The following is a 22,476-nucleotide window of genomic DNA, read 5'->3' on the forward strand; positions in this document are numbered from 1 at the left end:
AGGTTAATTTTGATTGGCTGCTGTAGGCTCCACCCACTTTCCTGAATATTAGTCCCAGTCACCCAGTGGCCAACTGTGTCAAGTTTGAGAACCCTGCTAATAACAGAATGGCTAAAATCAATCTAAAAAATCAGATTGGCTGTTTGTGGCTCCACCCACTTTAGTGAATTCGGACCCCAGTCACCCAATAACTGACTGTATCAGGTTTGAGACCTCTGCCATTAACAGTGTAAAAATGGTAGCAATGTAAATGTTCCCCCTTGAAAATCAATAGGTAAATTTTGATTGGCTGTTTTTAGGCTCCACCCACATTTCTGAATATTAATCCCAGTCACCCAGTGGCCAATTGGGTCAAGTTTGGGAACCCTGCAATGTAAAAAATTAAGTTGTTGGCGCCGCACACTATTTCTAACCTTGACATACAGTCACTCAATTATCAAGTGTATCAGCTTTGGGGTCCTTGGTATCAATACTTTGTATATTCCCATTGAAAAATAAACAAATCTGATTGGCTGTTTGTGGCTCCGCCCCCTTTCTGAATTTGAACCCTAATCACCCAGTGACCAACTGTACCAGGTTTGAGGCATCTGCTATTAACAGTATAAGAATGGTAGCAGCTTAAATATTCCCTTTGAAAACCGAAAGGTGAATTCTGATTGGCTGTTGTAGGCTCCACTTACCTTCCAAATTCTTAATCTCATTTACCCAGTGACCAACGGTGCAAAGTTTGAGAACACTGCCATTAACGGTGTAAGAATGGCTTCAGTTTATATTTTCCTAGTAAATTATTTTTTGTTTTTGGCTCCGCCCACTTTTTTAACCTGGACACACAGTCACTCAATGACCAAGTTTGTGAGCTTTCAGGTTCCTGGCATCAAAAATGTGTGAATGGAAGCAGTTTATCCACCAAGGAAATCTGATTGGCTGTTTGTGGCCCGCCCCTTTGTGAATTTTGACCCCAGTCACCCAAAGACCGACTGTAGCAAGTTTGAAGCCACTGCCATTAACAGTTGTAAGAATGGCAGCAGTTTAAATATTCCCCTTGAAAATCAATAGGTGAATTTTGATTGGCTGTTGTAGGCTCCACCCACTTTCTCGAATCTTAATCACATTCACCCAGTGACCAAGTGTGCCAAGTTTGAGAACCCTGCGATTAACAGTCTAAGAATGGTCGCAGTTTACATTTTCCCATTTAAAATGAATGGCTGAAATTTGATTGGCTGTTTTATGCTCCGCCCACTTTTCCTGGATTTGTAACCTCGGTCACCAAGTGACCAACTGTGCCAAGTGTGGGGACTCTGGCTTGTTTACTGTGAGAATGGCAGCTTTTTACATTTTTTCCATTGACTTGAATGGGTAAAATCTGATTGGCTGTTTGTAGCTCCGCCCACGTGTGCAGGGGGGCCGCGAGACCCCCAGAACATATCATCCCAGGTAGTAAGGGATCTGTGTACCAAGTTTCGTTCAAATCGGTCAAGCCATTTTTGCGTGATCGCGGCACATACATACACACACACACACATACAGTGGTGTGAAAAACTATTTGCCCCCTCCCTGATTTCTTATTCTTTTGCATGTTTGTCACACTTAAATGTTTCTGCTCATCAAAAAACGTTAACTATTAGTCAAAGATAACATAATTGAACACAAAATGCAGTTTTAAATGATGGTTTTTATTATTTAGTGAGAAAAAAAACTCCAAACCTACATGGAGCTGTGTGAAAAAGAAATTGCCCCCTGAACCTAATAACTGGTTGGGCCACCCTTAGCAGCAATAACTGCAATCAAGCGTTTGCGATAACTTGCAACAAGTCTTTTACAGCGCTCTGGAGAAATTTTGGCCCACTCATCTTTGCAGAATTGTTGTAATTCAGCTTTATCTGAGGGTTTTCTAGCATGAACCGCCTTTTTAAGGTCATGCCACAACATCTCAATAGGATTCAGGTCAGGGCTTTGACTAGGCCACTCCAAAGTCTTCATTTTGTTTTTCTTCAGCCATTCAGAGGTGGATTTGCTGGTGTGTTTTGGGTCATTGTCCTGCTGCAGCACCCAAGATCGCTTCAGCTTGAGTTGACGAACAGATGGCCGGACATTCTCCTTCAGGATTTTTTGGTAGGCAGTAGAATTCATGGTTCCATCTATCACAGCAAGCCTTCCAGGTCCTGAAGCAGCAAAACAACCTCAGACCATCACACTACCACCACCATATTTTACTGTTGGTATGATGTTCTTTTGCTGAAATGCTGTGTTACTTCTACGCCAGATGTAACGGGACACGCACCTTCCAAAAAGTTTAACTTATGTTTCGTCGGTCCATAAGGTATTTTCCCAAAAGTCTTGGCAATCATTGAGATGTTTTTTAGCAAAATTGAGACGAGCCTTAATGTTCTTTTTGCTTAAAAGTGGTTTGCGCCTTGGATATCTGCCATGCAGGCCGTTTTTGCCCAGTCTCTTTCTTATGGTGGAGTCGTGAACACTGACCTTAATTGATGCAAGTGATGCCTGCAGTTCTTTAGATGTTGTCCTGTGGTCTTTTGTGGCCTCTCGGATGAGTTTTCTCTGCACTCTTGGGGTAATATTGGTCGGCCGGCCATTCCTGGGAAGGTTCATCACTGTTCCATGTTTTTGCCATTTGTGGATAATGGCTCTCACTGTGGTTCGCTGGAGTCCCAAAGCTTTAGAAATGGCTTTATAACCTTTACCAGACTGATAGACCTCAATTACAGTACTTTTGTTCTCATTTGTTCCTGAATTTCTTTGGATCTTGGCATGATGTCTAGCTTTTGAGGTGCTTTTGGTCTACTTCTCTGTGTCAGATAGCTCCTATTTAAGTGATTTCTTGATTGAAACAGGTGTGGCAGTAATTAGGCCTGGTGGTGACTACAGAAATTGAACTCAGGTGTGATAAACCACAGTTAAGTTATTTTTTAACAAGGGGGGCAATCACTTTTTCACACAGGGCCATGTAGATTTGGAGTTTTTTTTCTCACTAAATAATAAAAACCATCATTTAAGACTGCATTTTGTGTTCAGTTATGTTATCTTTGACTAATAGTTAACGGTTTTTGATGAGCAGAAACATTTAAGTGTGACAAACATGCAAAAGAATAAGAAATCAGGAAGGGGGCAAATCGTTTTTCACACCACTGTACATACATACATACACACATCTGATTTTATATATATAGATGTATATATGCATGTATATATGACTATGTACAATTCAAGCATAATCCGAGTCAAAATTACGTCTGTATTTACACGTAATTTTGACTCAGAATCGGAATCACAACGTAAGTCGAAATTGGTCATTACAAGCATATCACGCTTGAGCGTGACGCGATATCGTACAGAGAAATATACAATAACCTTAATGCGTAGTTTTGGACCGGTCAGAACTTGTGCACAAGTATAGGTATTGAGGTACTAATGTCGTTAAGCAAAATTGTAGTCAAATTCAAGCAGGGTCAGTAACGGGTATCAGATGTAGGTCGTATTGCAAGGATCAGGCAGTAACAGAGTCAGGGACAGGCCGAGTCGGTAACTTAAATCAGATGGCAGCGGTACAGAAGGATTAGACTAGAGCACGGTCACGAAACAAGCAAGAGGTCGGTACACAGGTAAATATACAGATGTTACTTCAATAATATCAGGAGGATATTACGAATGAATTACAATAATAATAATCAATACGAAAATAACAAACGACTGACTAACTAGAGAACATATATATTGTGCATGTACACAATATATTGATGTAGCTCAAAATAGCTAGCTAGGCCAAGAACCAGCAAACTGATTAGTATCAAGGACAGTGAATGACTGAAAGCACTGGCCTTAAATACAAATGCTAATTCCCCAGAAACCACCCCCAATTGGTGATGCCACCTGTGACATCACCTGCCGTCATCCCTAACCCTCCTCCTGAGCCTATAAGGCTCACTCAAACTCGCGCGTGCGCGGTGCGACCTTTGGGTCACACGCAAGCCGGAAGACAGCGCCGGAGAAATGCCGGGGATGCTGCCAGAGGACGTCTGCTGCGAAGTCCCGCCGCTCGCCCGGACCACGTCAGAGACGCTGCAGGACCTACCGCTGGAAGGTAAGAATGTTACAGAGCACCACTACTCCCCAGGGTGGCTCAATAATTGATACTGAGGTTGGGAGACTAAGGAAGGCCACTCCAGAACATTCACTCTATGTTGCTGTAGCTATTCACAGCAGGTCGACTTGGCCTTGTGCTTTGGGTCATTTTCACGTTGGAAATGTCCAAGTATGTCTCATGATCAGCTTCCTGGCGATGAGTCCAAATTTTTCTCCAGTATTTTTTGATAACTTACTGTATTCATATTGCAAACAATTCTGACCAAGTTTCTTGTGCCTAGGTAGCTCACACATCCCTAAAAACATCAGCAATCCACTACAATGTTTTACAGTAGGAACGGTGTACCTTTCATCAAAGACATTTTTGATTCCTCTCAACATGGAGGGTTTATCTTTGCAGCCAAAAAGTTCAGTTTAGTCGTATCACTTCAAACTATTTTTTGTCTCCTTACTGTGCTTCTTGAAACTGCCACTACACATTTTTTCAGAGAATCCTGTATTTCATCTGAAGTTATTTGTGGGTTCTTTCTTGCATCCCGAACAATTTTTCCGGCAGTTGTGGCTGAAATTGTATTTGATCTACCTGACCAGGGTTTGGTGTCAACAGAACCCATAATTTTCCACTTCTTAATTTGAATTTGAACACTGCTGATTAGCATTCTCAATGGATATTTTCTTATATGTCTTTCCTGTTTCTGAGCTGAACAACCATTTCCTGTAGAACCTTTGAAATTGCTTTTGCTTTCCCCATGACTTAGAATATAAAAAACATCAGTACGGCACTGGATGAAATATGTAAAATTCTGTCAGGAGTCCAAAAACTCCTTGACCTTTTATACACACCCACTTATTACAAGCAAACAGATTACAGGTGTACTTATCTTTAATAACCATTCAAGTAATCAGGACAAATCACCAGGGTATGTAAACTTTTGGGTCAGGGTCATTTGAGTAGTTTGTGTAGTGATTTTGTTTTTAAAAGAGTAAACACAGTTGTTGCAATAAATGGTTTTCAGCCTACCACTAACCACAAGTGAAAGAAAAGTGTTTGTGTTATCATCCATTTTCTATGGAAAATGGTAAAAAAATCAAGAAGTGAAAATAAAACCAGTGTTGCGACTGTGCCCTCCCAGAGGGACATGTAGGCTTCTAGGGGCTGGAAGAAGCCCCAGTTAAAGGGATACTGTAGGGGGGTCGGGGGAAAATGAAGTAAACTTACCAGGGGCTTCTAATGGTCCCCCACAGACATCCTGTGCCCACGCAGCCACTCACCGATGCTCTGGCCCCGCCTCCGGTTCACTTCTGGAATTTCAGACTTTAAAGTTTGAAAACCACTGCGCCTGTGTTGCTGTGTCCTCGCTCCCACTGACGTCACCAGGAGTGTATAGCACAAGCCCAGTATGGTCTGTGCCTGCACAGTACACTCCTGGTGACATCAGCGGGAACGAGGACATGACAATGCAGGCGCAGTGTTTTTCAGACTTTAAAGTCTGAAATTCCAGAAGTGAACCAGAGGCGGGGCCAGAGCATCGGTGAGTGGCTGCGCAGGCAAAGGACGTCTGCGGGGGACCATTAGAAGCCCCAGGTAAGTTCAACTCATTTTCCCCCAACCCCCCTACAGTATTCCTTTAAGTAAATCTGATTTTTTTTATCATTTGCCTCATGTATCCTTTAAAGCAGTACCAAAGTCTTGCACAGCAAACAATGAAAAATGTTTATACCACATATACCGTATATACTCAGGTATAAGTCGACCTGAGGTATAGGTATAGGATAAACCCCCCCAACTTTTACCCTAAAAACCAGGAAAAAATGACTGACCCGAGTATAGGTTAGCCAGCCATAGGTGCCCCAGTATAGGTTAGCCAGCCATAGGTGCCCCAGTATAGGCTAGCCAGCCAGAGGTGTCCTAGTATAGGCTAGCCAGCCATAGGTGCCCCAGTATAAGTTAGCCAGCCATAGGTGCCCAACTATAGGTTAACCAGACATGGTGCCCCAGTGTAGATTAGCTAGCCATAGGTGCCCCAGTATAGGTATCCCCAGTATAGGTTAGCCAGTCATAGGTGCCCATGTATAGGTTAGCCAGCCATAGATGCCCCAATATAGGTTAGGCAGCCATAGGTGCCCCAGTATAGGTTAGCCAGCCAAAGGTTCTGCAATATAGGTTGGCCAGCCATAGGTTCCCCAGTATAGGTTAGCTAGCCTTAGCTTCTTCAGCATAGGTTAGTCAGCCATAGGTGCCCCAGTATAGGTTAGCCAGCCATAGGTTTCTTAGTATAGGTTAGCAAGCCATAGGTGCCCTAGGATAGGTTAGCCAGCCATAGGTGTCCACAGTATAAATTAGCCAGCCATAGGTGCCCCAGTATAGGTTAGCCAGCCATAGGTGTCTTAGTATAAGTTAGCCAGCCATAGGTGCCCCAGTATAGGTTAGCCAGCCAAAGGTGCCCCAGTATAGGTTAGCCAGCCATAGGTGTCCACAGTGTAAATTAGCCAGGTATAGCTGTGCTCTCCCCTCCCCACGCAGGCTGGGAGATTAGAGAGAAGGAGAGGGGAACAGCAGCACAGTGGGGGAGGGGGGCCCAACTCCTCCCTCTTCTTGGGTCATCCTCTGTGCTCCTCTCTCCATTGCTTAAATCTAGTATGGCAGCAGAGGCAGGGTGACTCACCTTTTGGTCTCCAGGCAATGATCACATGCTGCCGGGCTTCTCTGTGTACATGGCCTCTCACCGGATGTAGTAGTAAGTTCCACTGTACCACTGCTCCTTTCTCCTTCTCTCTAATCCCCCAGCCTATACCTGCACTTGAGTATCAGCCAAGACCCCCACTTTGGGACCACTTTTTTAGTCCCAAAACCTTGGCTTATACTTGAGAATATAGGGTAGTTGAAGAGGAAATTCACATCTCTGTGCCTTGTGTTTTTTTAGTTAGATCAAAATGTTTAATTAGTTCTTATCAGCATCTGTAAATAAACTGCAGGAGACAGCTCTCCCTATACACTAAACATGGAGGCTTAACCCTTTGGTGTTCCCTGCAAAGTGAAAAAGAGTGTTTATTTTTAGGATGTCCATTAATTGTAATGAAGATTTTTTTCCATAAAAGTTTTCGTGCAGTTGCTAATCTTTTAGAGCCGAGAGGAAGTTCTGAGTTTAGTTCCACTTTAATAACTATAAAAAATACAATAATGCTTTAGTGGCTGAAAAAGTTAAGGTAACATAGTAACATAGTTAGTTTGTTTGAAAAAAGACATATGTCCATCATGTTCAACCAGAAGGAAAAATAAAACAGCCTGAACCCGTTCATATCCCAATTGATCCAGAGGAAGGTGAAAAACCTTACAAGGCCTGGGCCAATTAGTCTTAAAAGGGAAACATTTGTTCCCTACTCCAGATAGCAGTCAGATAAATCCCTGAATCCCTGAATCAACTCTCCAGGAAATTATCTAGTAACTATAGCTTTGGATACCTTTCAATGTAAGGAAAGCATCCATACCTCTTTAAAGGGATCCAAGCAGCTCTTGGCTTCAAATAGCTGCAAGGGCTGACATTGTTCAGAAGCTCAACCCCTGCTGTTTTAAAAGTGCTGTTATCCAGGCTAGGTGTGACATTCTTCAACTGTAACTGATGTTTTCTGTTTGAAGTACAATGGGGGTTTGTTTGTGGTCAATTAAGTCTAAAGAGGCAATTTCTTATCTGTTTTCACCATCTCCTGCTCAGGGACCGCAGGTCCTTTGCGGTCGGACAAAGTGGCTAATTTAACTCTTAGATGTAAAAAAATGAGGTAAAATTAAAGTTTTTTTTAATAATAAACCACGTTTTTAGAATGCATTTTTTATTTGGTATAGAGCTGCCCTGGATGTTAAAAATGATGCTCGGTTCACTTTAACAACTTCAGGACCACAGTGCTAAACCTCACTAAAGACCAGGCTATGTTTAAATTGGCCACTGCAGCTTTAAGGCCAAGCTGCAGGGCCGCACAACATAGCACACTAGTGATTCCCCCCCCCTTTTCTCCTCACCAACAGAGCTGTCTGTTGGTGGGGTCTGATCTCCCCCCTGTGTTTATTTTTTTTTTAAATCAATATTTATGTTACCTTTTTTTTTTTTTTTTTTTTTTATAAAAATGACTATTTTTTTTTCTTTCCAGCCCTGCTCCCTCCCTCCCTCCCCCCGCCAGCCAATCAGCATGATCACCTGTCATAGGCTTCAGCCTATGACAGCCGATCACTCCCCAGCCTCAGGAGGGGACAGCCATGTCACACGGCTGTCCCCAGTACAGCGCTGCTGCTGATCGCAGCGCTGTACATGTTAATAAGACAGCGGTTTCGCCGTCTATAAGTCTCCCGAAGCGGTGATCGCCCCCGAGCAGAAGATGCGCGTGCAGCCTGCGCGCGATCTCCTGCAAACTAGCCCCAGGACTTGACGCCAATTGGCATTAGGGGGTCCTGGGGCTGCCACCGTGGCCACGCCCATCAGCGTTAGGCAGTCCCCAAGAGGTTAAATTCAGATATAGAGCTTGCCATAGCTACTTCCTGAGTTAAGATATTCCAGATTTTAACTCTCGCTGTGAAGGACCCCTTTCTAAATAGATGGCAAAAACTTTTCCTTACGCAGATCAGAGCCGGGACAAGGTCCTCCAGCCAGGGCCGGGCCGAGGCATAGGCTGGAGAGGCTCCAGCCTCAGGGCGCAGTGTAGGAGGGGGCGCACAATTCATTCAGCTGTCATTCCTAATTGTGTTTGAAGCAGAAAGAAATAAGAAAAGGAGATACATGGAAGTGACTGCAAGCCAGATAACTAGAGATTAAGATGTTGGGGGCTCTGGGGTACCTCTTAGTCTAATAGCAATCAGTGTGTGACGGCTGGGGTGGAGGGATGGAGGGGCGCACTTTGGTGTCTCAGCCTTGGGTGCTGGAGGAGCTTGTCCCGCCTCTGCCTCCAGCACCCAAGGCTGAGACACCAAAGTGCGCCCCTCCATCCCTGCCACCCCAGCCGTCACACACTGATTGCTATTAGACTACGAGGCGCCACAGGGTCCACAACCTCCCCAACTCCTTAATATCTAGTTATCTGGCTAGCAGTGGCTGCCATGTATCCCCTTTTCTTATTTATTTCTGCTTCAAACACAATTAGGAATGACAGCTGAATGAATTCTGCGCCCCCTCCTACACAGCGCCCTGAGGCTGGAGCCTCTCCAGCCTATGCCTCGGCCCGGCCCTGATGCAGATCATGTCCCCTTGTCCGTTGTTCAATCCTACGGTCAAAAAGCTCATCTGCAAAGCTTTTGTATTGCCCTCTGATGTATTTATACATGTTAATTAGGTTACCTCTCAGTTGCCTTTTTTCAAGCTAAATAAACCCAGTTTGTCTAACCTTTCTTAGTAAGTGAGATCTTCCATCCCTCTGATTAATTTAGTTGCCTGTCATTGTACCCCCTCTAGAAGGTCAAGGTCCTTTCTGTAGTGCAGTGCCCAAAATTGTATTCCATACTCCAGAACAGTGATTTATACAAAGGGAGTAGTATACTAGCATCTCAAGATTTTATTTCCCATTTTAGGCATTCTAGAATTTTATTAGCGTCAGCTACCACTGCTTGACATTATATACGATTACTTAACTTGTCATCAGCCAATATTCCCAAGTCCTTCTCCTAGTCTGATGTTCCCAACTGTATGCCATTTATTTTATATGGTGCTGTACCACTGGTTCGTCCAAGGTGCATGACTTTACATTTATCAACATTAAATTTCATATGCTGCTGTGCCCGCCATAAGGGCCATTTTGGTTTTAATGTTTTTTTCTGCTTTGAAAACAAATGATACTGGCATTAATAGAGGGTTAAATCAGGGGGCTATTCTTTTAGATGCTTAAAGGGAAGGTCCAAGCAAAATAAAAAAATGAGCTTCACTTACCTGGGGCTTCTACCAGCCCCATGCAGCCATCCTGTGCCCTCATAGTCACTCACTGCTGCTCCAGTCCCCCGCTGGCAGCTTGCCGACCTCGGAGGTCGGCGTGCCGCATTGTGTACATTTTTACGCATTCCCACTAGTACAGGAACATTCACACATACATTTTTACGCGTTAGTGGTGCCATGCGTAAAAAGTTACGCATGGCACCACTAACGCGTAAAAATGTATGTGTTAATGTTCCTGTACTAGCGGGAATGCGTAAAAATGTACGCAATGCGGCCCAAGCTGCCAGCCGGGGACTGGAGCAGCAGTGAGTGACTACGAGGGCACAGGATGGCTGCATGGGGCTGGTAGAAGCCCCAGGTAAGTGAAGCTCATTTTTTTATTTTGCTTGGACCTTCCCTTTAAACATGCAGTTGCTGGATTTGATTAGTCCGTCTTCAAGTCACACAAGTCTGCATAACATTTGCAGTAATTCCAAATTTTTAGTATCTACTTGACCATCCCTAATTACAAATGCGATAGTCCCTGACACTGTCACTATTCCATTGCTTACTAATATTCTAATTTCCAAAACTTCAAGAAACATTATATATCAGTTGAGAGCAACGATAGGGCACTGAACTCTGTTTATTTAAGTGTCAGCTTCAAGGAAGGATTTTTCTGAACTTTCATGTAATAAAAAAACAACAAATGGCCTAGGTTTGACAACTAGATTTGTTTTGTCTTCATCTCCACAACTTCTGTATCCCAGATAATGTTACTGGACGTACATCGTACATCCAGATCAGTGCAGCTCTGTGTTCCTGGATATAACTTGTACGTCCAGAGCTGAATGCCACTATACACACTCCCACGCTTGCACCTGCGTGCAAAATCTGCTTTAACAGTGAATAATAGCTGCTTTTGAAATTATGTAGAAGCAATCATTCAGTAAAGTTGTAAATAAAAGTTAAACTGACAAGCTCACAATTACAAATAAAGTGTTTTTCCCCCTTCAGTTAAGTTTAAGGGTACGGGTACGAACATTGTAGGCAGAATGGCATATGCGTTTTCCATAGCACATAGTGGAAAACGCATTTGTGATTCAGCCTAGTGGGTTCCTACCCTTAACCCCTACCTACCCTATGAGCCCCTTTTTAACCCCTGTAATACCTACACATGTTACTAAACCTTTAGTGATTGCCGCCTGTAGCATTCGGTTGTGATCACGAGTGTGACAGTTCAGGGCCTCAGCCATTACATAGCAATGCATCTGTACAGCGCTGTGGCCCCCAAACAGTCACCCTGGCAGTTGCATTTGATTGCTATAGACGCACAGGCTGGGGATAATGGTCCACCACAGCTAATAGTAAAATAAGGCACATAAGGTATCATGTTAAATAAGGCAGGGACGATTTAACATGATACCTTATATAGCTGTGAGACTTGTCATGTGAAACTTAAAAAAAATGTATTTTGCTGCATTTACATCTATATTTTCCCATAATATGACTATAAAATAAAATAAAAATTCAGAAAAAAGAAATATTAAACAGAGAAAGCCTAGACTGTCCTGAAAAAAAAAGCAAAATACTGTATACATCACTTGGATTTTATAAGTAAGGAAAAAGTTATCGCTATTTCAATAGCGACACAGCTGAAGTGTCAAAATTGTCAGGAACGTACACGTGAAAACCTACAGTAAGTATGTGAAGTGGGTATCCAACTAACTAGAGAAGTTATACGCATATAAGAGAAAAAAAATTGTTGCAGTGTAAATCGTGTTATTGGATCCTTACCGATTGTTGCTGGAGTATTTTTTGACCTCTGCATTAATGCTTTTAAGTTCTCTTTTGCGTTTTTTATTTCTTGCAGGCCAAGCCGCAAATCAAATGACCCAGCATCTTCAAAGTCAGGCTTCTCCCAAACCACAGTTTTTTTGTCCATATCCACATGAAGTATCTCTTTTCCACTGTAATCATAGAGATATTCTCCTGTAGGCGCCCGAGTCTGCGCAATGGCTGCCCCATATTCAAAGTAATCCACTGAAATGGAAGAGGAACACCACAAACAAATGAGTTCTGATTAGCAGTTTCAGCATATCCTCAGAGTTTAGTTTGGACGCCCCTGATTAGCTATTATACAGCTCAGCAGGAAAGGGAAAAAAAAGGAAAAAGAAAATCATAAATACACTATTTCTCCATTTTCAACCACTATACAGTAGTTTTAAAATAAACAATGTTAATGTAGATAAAACCCACGTATTTTATCTGCCTATTTGACCTGGTTATCACAACATTTAAATTATGCCCAAGTACAATCTATGGTGGTAACAAATGTATTGTTGGAAATAAAGGTGTATTTTTTGTGATTTTTGTTTTCTCATTGTAACCTATCAATGATTACAAGCCTGTATTTGCAAACATAACAGTAGTATGTATGCCCTTATGGCATACACATTTAAGAAGCTAAGCCCCTAAGGTAACAATTTATGTATTTTCTTTTTAATTCTGTCACTTTTGCTATTCTCTTACTTGTCACAGTAAGCCTGTTTCCACTACACGCAGATTCTGCATGCAGAAAACTGACTCCAATGAATGTCTATGGGCCTGTTTCCACTGAACGCAATTTTTCTGATGCAGATTTCCCAAAGGCATTCATTGGAGTCAGTTTTCTGCATGCAGAATCTGCATGTAGTGGAAACAGGCCCTAAGGGCCCTTTTCCACTAGAGCGTTTGCGATTGCTGAATCGCAAACCGCTAGTGATTTTCAAATCGCTACGGTTTGCTTTTTAACATAGAAATCATGGTAGGTCATTTCCACTACCGCGATTCGTTTTTTACTTAATCGTGATCGCGCCATGGAGCGATTATTGCCGCGATTTTGCAATGCAGTGCATAGCATAGCAAAATCGCAATCGCAAACTTCAGGAAATCGCCGGGAAATGTTTAACTTTTGCTGAATCGCAGTCGCTAGCGTTTAGCACGAACGCTAGCGATTGCTAGTGGAAAAGGGCCCTTAAAATGATACCCTATATACATAATCAGCTTTTTGGGCACAAAGCAGACTGTTAACACCAATGTTTTTTCAGGGCCAGTTTTTTCACCAAATGTATTGGTGTCATTCGTGCTTAGTAGTATAAGAAGTAGTATAATGTGTTTTGTGGTGTATTTTTACATATACCCATGCTGGGTGGGAGAAATATCTCTGTAAATGACAATTTTTTGTTTTTTTTTACACACAATTATCCATTTACAGAGATATTTCTCCCACCCAGCATGGGTATGTGTAAAAATACACCCCAAAACACAACATACTACTTCTCCTGAGTACGGCGATACCACGTGTGACACTTTTTTGCAGCCTAGGTGCGCTAAGGGGCCCAACGTCCTATTCACAGGTAATTTTGAGGAATTTGGTTTCTAGACTACTCCTCACGGTTTAGGGCCCCTAAAATGCCAGGGCAGTATAGGAACCCCACAAGTGACCCCATTTTAGAAAGAAAACACCCCAAGGTATTCTGTTAGGAGTATGGTGAGTTCATAGAAGATTTTTTTTGTCACACGTTAGCAGAAATTGACACTTTGTGAAAAAAATAAAAATAAAAATCAATTTCCGCTAACTTGTGACAAAAAATAAAATCTTCTATGAACTCGCCATACACCTAATGGAATACCTTGGGGTGTCTTCTTTCTAAAATGTGTTCACTTGTGGGGTTCCTATACTGCCCTGGCATTTTAGAGGCCCAAAACCGTGAGGAGTAGTCTGGAAACCAAATGACTGTTCAGGGGTATAAGCATCTGCAAATTTTGATGACAGGTGGTCTATGAGGGGGCGAATTTTGTGGAACCGGTCATAAGCAGGGTGGCCTCTTAGATGACAGGTTGTATGGACACTGAAGTGCAGGAAGCCCGGGATGTTCTCAAATCGTGACCTGGACATGGCAGCAGAGAACATGGGCATGTGATGTATTGGGTGCGTAGACCAATAAGACCGCAATACATTCTTTGTGACTAGACCCATATTAAGGAGAAGGCCCCAAAAAATGTTACGTTTGGAAACTTGGAGTGGTTTCCACCGAAAAAAGGCTGGGCATGGTAGCTTCTTGGATTGGCGGTTGCGTATTGTGTGGCATAACGGTTGGTCTCAGCCACAATTAAGTCGTAGAGACCAGCAGTGATCAGAAAAAAAAAATTCTGTCACTGTGGTGGGGCGGGTGAGGGTTTGGCTGGGTGATCAGAAGCCCGCAGGGGGCAGATTAGGGCATGATCTGATGGATAGGAGTGCTAGGGGGGTGACAGGAGGTGAGTGATGGGTGTCTCAGGGGGTGATTAGAGGGGAAAATAAATGCAATCAATGCACTGGGGAGGTGATCGGAAGGGGGTCTGAGGGGGATCTAAGGGTTTGGTTGAGTGATCAGGAGCCCACACAGGGCAAATTAGGGCCTGATCTGATGGGTAGGTGTGCTAGGGGGTGACAGGTGGTGACAGGAGGTGATTGATGGATGTCTCAAGGTGTGATTAGAGGGGGGAACAGATGCAAGCAATGCACTGGCGAGGTGATCAGGGCTGGGGTCTGAGGGTGTGGGTGGGTGATTGGGTGCCCAAGGGGCAGATTAGGGTCTGAGCTGATGGGTAGCGGTGACAGGGGGTGATTGATGGGTGATTAGTGGGTGATCAGTGGGTGATTAGATGGCAGAACAGATGTTAAAATGGTGTGGGTGATCAGATGCCTGTAAGAGGCAGGTTAGGGTCTGATCTGATGGGTGGCAGTGACAGGTGGTGACAGGGGGTGTTTGATGGGTGATTGACAGGTGATTGACAGGTGATTACAGGGAAGTATAGATGTATGCAGTACACAGGGGGGGAGGTCTAGGGGGTCTGAGGGCATTCTGAGCGTGTGGGCGTGTGATTGGGTGCCCTAGGGGCAGATAGGGGTCTGATCTGATGGGTAGCAGTGACAGGGGGTGATTGATGGGTGATCAGTGGGTAATTAGATGGCAGAACAGATGTAAACAATGCACTTTGGAGGTGATCTGAGGGTGGGTCTGCGGGCGATCTGATGGTGTGGGTGGGTGATCAGATGCCCGTAAGAGGCAGGTTAGGGTCTGATCTGATGGGTGGCAGTGACAGGTGGTGACAGGGGGTGTTTGATGGGTGATTGACAGGTGATTGACAGGTGATTACAGGGAAGAATAGATGTATGCAGTACACAGGGGGGGAGGTCTAGGGGGGTCTGAGGGCATTCTGAGCGTGTGGGCGGGTGATTGGGTGCCCTAGGGGCAGATAGGGGTCTGATCTGATGGGTAGCAGTGACAGGGGGTGATTGATGGGTGATCAGTGGGTGATTAGATGGCAGAACAGATGTAAAAAATGCACTTTGGAGGTGATCTGAGGGTGGGTCTGCGGGCGATCTGATGGTGTGGGTGGGTGATCAGATGCCCGTAAGAGGCAGGTTAGGGTCTGATCTGATGGGTGGCAGTGACAGGTGATTACAGGGGAGAGTAGATGTATACAGTACACAGGGGGGGAGGTCTGGGGGGGGTCTAAGGGCGTTCTGAGGGTGTGGGCGGGTGATTGGGTGCCCTAGGGGCAGATAGGGGTCTGATCTGATTGGTAGCAGTGACAGGTGGTGACAGGGGGTGATTGATGGGTGATCAGTGGGTGATTAGATGGCAGAACAGATGTAAACAATGTACTTTGGCGGTGATATGAGGGTGGGTCTGCGGGCGATCTGATGGTGTGGGTGGGTGATCAGATGCCCGTAAGAGGCAGGTTAGGGTCTGATCTGAGGGGGGCAGTGACAGGTGGTGACAGCAGGTGATTGACGGGTGATTGACAGGTGATTGACAGGTGATTACAGGGGAGAATAGATGTATACAGTACACAGGGGGGGAGGTCTGGGGGGTCTAAGGGCGTTCTGAGGGTGTGGACGGATGATTGGGTGCCCTAGGGGCAGATAGGGGTCTGATCTGATTGGTAGCAGTGACAGGTGGTGACAGGGGTGATTGATGGGTGATCAGTGGGTAATTAGATGGCAGAACAGATGTAAACAATGCACTTTGGAGGTGATCTGAGGGTGGGTCTGCGGGCGATCTGATGGTGTGGGTGGGTGATCAGATGCCCGTAAGAGGCAGGTTAGGGTCTGATCTGATGGGTGGCAGTGACAGGTGGTGACAGGGGGTGTTTGATGGGTGATTAACAGGTGATTGACAGGTGATTACAGGGAAGAATAGATGTATGCAGTACACAGGGGGGGAGGTCTAGAGGGGTCTGAGGGCATTCTGAGCGTGTGGGCGGGTGATTGGGTGCCCTAGGGGCAGATAGGGGTCTGATCTGATGGGTAGCAGTGACAGGTGGTGACAGGGGGTGATTGATGGGTGATCAGTGGGTGATTAGATGGCAGAACAGATGTAAAAAATGCACTTTGGAGGTGATCTGAGGGTGGGTCTGCGGGCGATCTGATGGTGTGGGTGGGTGATCAGATGCCCGTAAGAGGCAGGTTAGGGTATGATCTGATGGGTGGCAGTGACAGGTGATTACAGGGGAGAGTAGATGTATACAGTACACAGGGGGGGAGGTCTGGGGGGGTCTAAGGGCGTTCTGAGGGTGTGGGCGGGTGATTGGGTGCCCTAGGGGCAGATAGGGGTCTGATCTGATTGGTAGCAGTGACAGGTGGTGACAGGGGGTGATTGATGGGTGATCAGTGGGTGATTAGATGGCAGAACAGATGTAAACAATGTACTTTGGCGGTGATATGAGGGTGGGTCTGCGGGCGATCTGATGGTGTGGGTGGGTGATCAGATGCCCGTAAGAGGCAGGTTAGGGTCTGATCTGAGGGGGGCAGTGACAGGTGGTGACAGCAGGTGATTGACGGGTGATTGACAGGTGATTGACAGGTGATTACAGGGGAGAATAGATGTATACAGTACACAGGGGGGGAGGTCTGGGGGGTCTAAGGGCGTTCTGAGGGTGTGGACGGATGATTGGGTGCCCTAGGGGCAGATAGGGGTCTGATCTGATTGGTAGCAGTGACAGGTGGTGACAGGGGGTGATTGATGGGTGATCAGTGGGTAATTAGATGGCAGAACAGATGTAAACAATGTAGTTTGGAGGTGATATGAGGGTGGGTCTGCGGGCGATCTGATGGTGTGGGTGGGTGATCAGATGCCCGTAAGAGTAAGGTTAGGGTCTGATCTGATGGGTGGCAGTGACGGGGTGATTGACGGGTGATTGACAGGTGATTGACAAGTGATTACAGGGGAGGATAGATGTATACAGTACACAGGGGAGGGGTCTGGAAAGGATCTGAGAGTGTGTGTGTGTGTGTGTGCCTGTGTGTGTGGGGGGGGGGTGATCAGGAGCCCCCAGAGGGCAGTTTAGGACCTAATCAAAAAAATAGTGTTGACAGATAGTGACAGGGAGTGATTGATGAGTGATTAAGGGGGTGATTGGGTCCAAACAGGGGTCTGAGGGGTGGGCAGGGGGGGTCTGAGGGGCCTGTGGGCAATCAGAGGGAAGGGGGGGGCAGATCAGTGTGCTTGGGTACTTACCTGGGTGGCTGCAGCCTGCCCTGGTGGTCCCTCGATCACTGGGACCACCAGGGCAGGAGGCAGCCTGTATAATACACTTTGTATACATTACAAAGTGTATTATACACTTTGTAGCGGCGATCAAGCAGCTAATAACCTGCCGGTGCTTCCGACTGGCCGGCGGGTTACTGCGCCAGGTGGGCAGAGCCTGTTGCCGGCGGCTGATCACGTCACGCGTGACGCGATCACCTCATAACCACGCCCGCCGCCGCCGATGGGCGTATTGCGGTCGTTTGGGCCCAGCCCTTGCCGCCGCCCATTGGCTGTGGGCGGTCAGCAAGTGGTTAAATGACAAAGCTTTAAAACACACCAAAATGTTTTCAACAACTCATCATGGTTAAAATGATTGCCTCTCTTAATAACAAACTGTCTCTGCAGCATTCCATTATACCCAAGGTGTACTATTGGCCTTTTTAACTATTGGCCTTCTTCCCAGAAGACACAGGGCATCAGAAAAAAGGCCACAAATGTCACCATTATGGAAAGCTAACAATCGGGGCTGTTGTGGGTGGGTGTTTTGTAAGCTACCGACTTAAGTAGTTTTGCTAAAACTTTCCCAAATTCGATTATAATTTTGACATTTTTTATGTTGAATTGAGTTTGTCCCTACCTATTTTTTATGTGACATGAGTCCAAGCACTAAAACACAGCAAAATGTATTCTACAATTGATCACAGATAAAATGATACCAAATATGGCTAATTTGTAAATATGATAATTAAAGTGAGGCCTATATCACTTCCCAATGGAGCTCACCATGGGACGCCTAGCAGAATTTAGAAAAGCCAGAGGTCAGAAGCCAAGGCAAGCCAAGCATTGGTCAGAAGAAGGGGGATGGTCTTACCAAATCCTTTATTTTTCAGCCCATAAGATACTCCGGACCATAAGACACACCTAGGTTTAGATTACAAAAAGCAGGGGAAAAAAATAACTTATACTGGTGTGTCCATGGTGCATGTGCATCTTATGGATCCTTCCCCTCAATTATTATGCTCCCCATGTACCTTTTATGTTCCCGTGTCCGGCTCTCTCCACCTCTGTCCTTCCAGTGTCCTCCTCTCTCCGCCTCTGTCCCGATGTGTCCTCCTTTGTCCTTGCTGTGTTCCCCTTTGTCCACCTCTGTCCCCTTGTGTCCCCCTCTGTCCTTCCACCACCCCCCTCTGTCATGCCAGTATCCCACTCTGTCATTCCAGTGTCCCCCTAAGTCCTTTCCATCTCTCCCTATGCTCTGTTGTTTCTCTCCATCCTGGGAGTTGCAGCGTGTGTAAGTATCTTTAGAGACTGCCTTCAGAGCCTTCAGGTACTGTTTTTCCTGGTGCAGCTGATGTGCACAGAGGGGCTGCTGAGCCCCGAGTTGTTATGGCACTTCTCCCTCCAACACACAGACAGCGCAAGTGCAGTGATTGGCCCCAATGATGGAGCCATGGTCCCAGCCGCAAGACCATCAGCTCCTGTAACAGAAAAGCAGCGGCCGTGATTGGCAGCGCTCCCTGCCAAGGGATGACAGCAGTTAGCCTGCAACAGGCCAAGGTGGTCTGGTGGTCTGGATCACAGACACGCACTGGATAAAGTTAAGAGGCAGAGCTCCAGGCTGCTCCAGGTCTCTTGCAAAAAAAAAAAAATTTAATAACTGCTGAGTGTGTGATATGCATCAAAGCAGTCGATAATGCAGAGTCCGCGCTGTGAGGGGCATTTTGGACAGTAGAGTCTGGTGTCCTTCCTCCTCTTGTTTTTGCCACCGCATCTTTTCTGTGGATTTTGTTTAATCTCATTTGGGGGATTGTGACAGTTAAATGTCTACCAGTAAGTCTGATTGAATTGCCTAATTTCATTGGGTCAATTTCCTCACTAATTTCAGCAGTTTGGTGGACCATTGACTTTACCACTTCTTCCTGAAATGTAGGTAGGCTTCCCTCACAGCCCTACAAGTGCCAGTCTGAGCTGAGTACACAAATTTAAACTAGGGTAAAAGCATATGTGTACCCACTGCCACTCTCACATAGCTTGTACAATTCCCCCCATAGTTTGCTCTCATGCTTGGGATGTACTGTTTAATCCCCAGTTTGCCATGAAATGGTACTAAGAATTCGTCCACTGTAATGTATCGCTCTGGGGTATAGACCTCTCTAAATTTTGTGCTGAGGGAAGGTAATAGGGGCCTCAGCTTAAAAAGTTTGTAATGGGCATGGTCATTTCTAGGTAGGCTTTGGTCATTGGGGTTGATTCACTAAAGTAATTAGCGCGACTAACTGCGGCAAAGGGAATAGGAACTGGAGAGTGACTTTGCATTCTACCACAGGTACCAGTGGCTGCACAACCTGCCTTTGCCTGGCTCCCCTTAGACCACTGCTACTAACTGCATGTTGCCCACCGAGCACCATTCTATGGCACCTGATGGGCCCTTATCAGTGGATTCAGGATCCCTCCTCAAGTGGTGAGATGGCGGGCCTGCAGACTCAGAGCTGTCAGAAACTCATTTAGAGTTGGCTGCAGGGAGCCACTCGCTTCCCAAATCATCCCTGTCACATGCCTATTACTGGCCAGACCACTTAGTGCTTCCCAATCTGTTTTAGCCCACTGACCATCCAATCTCATGGATGCAGTCGATGTGCCGGAGCAGCTGGAATTGGGCAAACAGGCAGGCCAGGAGGGAACGCGTAAAAGACCAAAGCTTTACTGCACACAACATTAGGTGTAAGCTGCCACCAATTATAAGGGGTGAGGTCCCTACTGAGTGTTCTAAGCCTGCAAAGAAGAAAAGGGTTAACACAACCTAATCTTATTAAACCAATATGGTTTCTCTGAGTAGTGTCTCACTAGAAAATCAAGAATTGGTTCTGTGGTACTGAAATCAAGTAAATAGCCATAAAAATTACCTTTTGTCATTTTATTAAAAAACTAGTAGACCCAAGCCCGTTTAAAAACTAGCTCTAGATTTGTCTTTTAAACTGCGTATGCGCGCGCACCCTCCCCGCGCACCCGTCCGTCTGCGCACATTCCGGCCCGGCTCACTGGCCCCGTTCTCCTGTCTCAACGGCTGTCTGGGTCCGTGCTGCGCAAATGCACAGTAGCAAAAAGCACGGACCCAAGGACACAGAGACAGGAGCAAGCAGGGGTTTTATTATAGAGGACTAGCTGATTGCCCAGCGTTGCCCGGGTAAGTATTTGGCTGGTGTTGGCTCTGCATACTTTTTCTAACCCTAACACACAATTACTCACTGACCAAGTTTGTGAGCTTTGCGGTCTTTGGTATCAATAATTTGCATTGAAATTAAATAATCTGATTGGCTGTTTGTGGCTCCACCCCCTTTTCTGAATTTGAACCCCAGTGACTCAATGGCCATCTGTACCAGATTTGAGGCCTGTGCCATTAACAGTGCAAGAATGGTAGCAATTAAATATTCCCCTTGAAAAGCAATAGGTGAAGTTTGATTCACTTTTGTAGGCTCCACCCACTTTTCTGAATATTACTCCCAGTGACCAACTGTGCAAAGTTTAAAAACCCTGCCATTAACAGTGTAAGAATGGCTGCAGTTTACATTTTCCCAGTGAAATATGTATTTGTCTCCACCCACTGATGACCCAGCGTTGCCTGTGTATGTATTTGACTGGTGTTGGCTTCGCCCACTTTCTAACCCTAACACACAAACACTCAATGACCAAGTTTGTGAGCTTTGGGGTCCTTGGCATCAATAATTTGTATAATCCCATAGAAATTAAAGAAATAAGATTGGCTGTTTGTGGCTTCACCCCCTCTCCAGCATTTGAACCCCAGTCACCCAATGACCAACTGTAGCAGGTTTGAGGCATCTGCTATTAACAGTGTAAAAATGGCAGCAATTTAAATATTCCCCTTGAAAATCAACAGCTGAATTTTGATTGGCTATTATAGGCTCCACCCACTTCCCTGAATATTAATCTCAGTCACTCAGTGACCATCTGGACAAAGTTTGGGAACCCTGCCATAAAGAGTGTAAGAAGGGCTGCAGATTACACATTCCCAGTGAAATTTGTTTTTGGCTCCGCCCACTTTTTGTAACCTGGACACAAAGTCACTACTCAATGACCAAGTGTGTGAGCTTTGGGGTCCTTGGCATCAATCATTTGTATTTTCCCATGAAATGAAACAAATCTGATTCACTGTTTGTGGCTCTGTCCCCTTTCCTGAATTTGAACCCCAGTGACTCAATGACCAACTGTACCAGGTTCGAGGGTTGTGCCATTAACAGTGCAAGAATGGCAGCAATTTTAATATTCTCCTTGAAAAGCGACATGTGATTTTTGATTGGCATTTTTAGGCTCCACCCACTTTTCTGAATATTAATCCCAGTCACCCAGTAACCAGCTATGGTAAGTTTGAGAACCCTGCCATTAACAGTGAAGAAGGGCTGCAGTTTACAATTTCCCAGAAAAATCTGTTTTTAACTCCACCCACTTTTTGTAACTGTGTGGCGTGAACAAGGACTATGGAGGTCTGAAACGGTGGACCGTAGCCACTATGCAGCTTTTTATGTATATTTTGTAAGATCCAATAAAGCAATTTTTCTGATAAAAGAGCGGTGCTGGATCTTCTTGGGGATTTGGATTGCTTACCCGGATGGTACACGGGTGGATCCGCTGCACGCTTGACCCCTGAATCATTTGAGTGCTGTCCTACCTCCTTCCTGGGTAACTACTCAATGACCAAGTTTGTGAGCTTTTGGATTCCTGGCATCAAAATTGTGCTAATGGAAGCAGTTTATCCAGCCAAGAAATCTGTGTTTTTGGCTCCGCCCCTTTACTGAATTTGAACCCCAGACACTTAACGACCGACTGTAGCAGGTTTGAGGCTTGTGCCATTAACAGTGTAAGAATGGCTGCCGTTTCAATATTCCCCTTGAAAATCAACAGGTGAATTT

At 45.3% G+C, this 22,476-nt stretch overlaps 1 protein-coding gene across 1 annotated transcript in view; it reads right to left on the reverse strand.

Annotated features, from left to right (window-relative positions):
• The window catches only part of LOC137527275 (H-2 class II histocompatibility antigen, A-U alpha chain-like), a 54,806-nt gene that overhangs the window by 24,511 nt on the left and 7,819 nt on the right, over positions 1-22,476 (reverse strand). The window contains exon 2 of the mRNA XM_068247781.1: positions 11,787-12,032. Within this exon, the coding sequence (XP_068103882.1) occupies positions 11,787-12,032 (246 nt within the window). The remainder of the gene's footprint in view (positions 1-11,786; positions 12,033-22,476) is intronic.

This window comes from Hyperolius riggenbachi, chromosome 8, assembly GCF_040937935.1.
Source record: "Hyperolius riggenbachi isolate aHypRig1 chromosome 8, aHypRig1.pri, whole genome shotgun sequence".
In the NCBI taxonomy this organism is placed as follows: Eukaryota; Metazoa; Chordata; class Amphibia; order Anura; family Hyperoliidae; genus Hyperolius; species Hyperolius riggenbachi.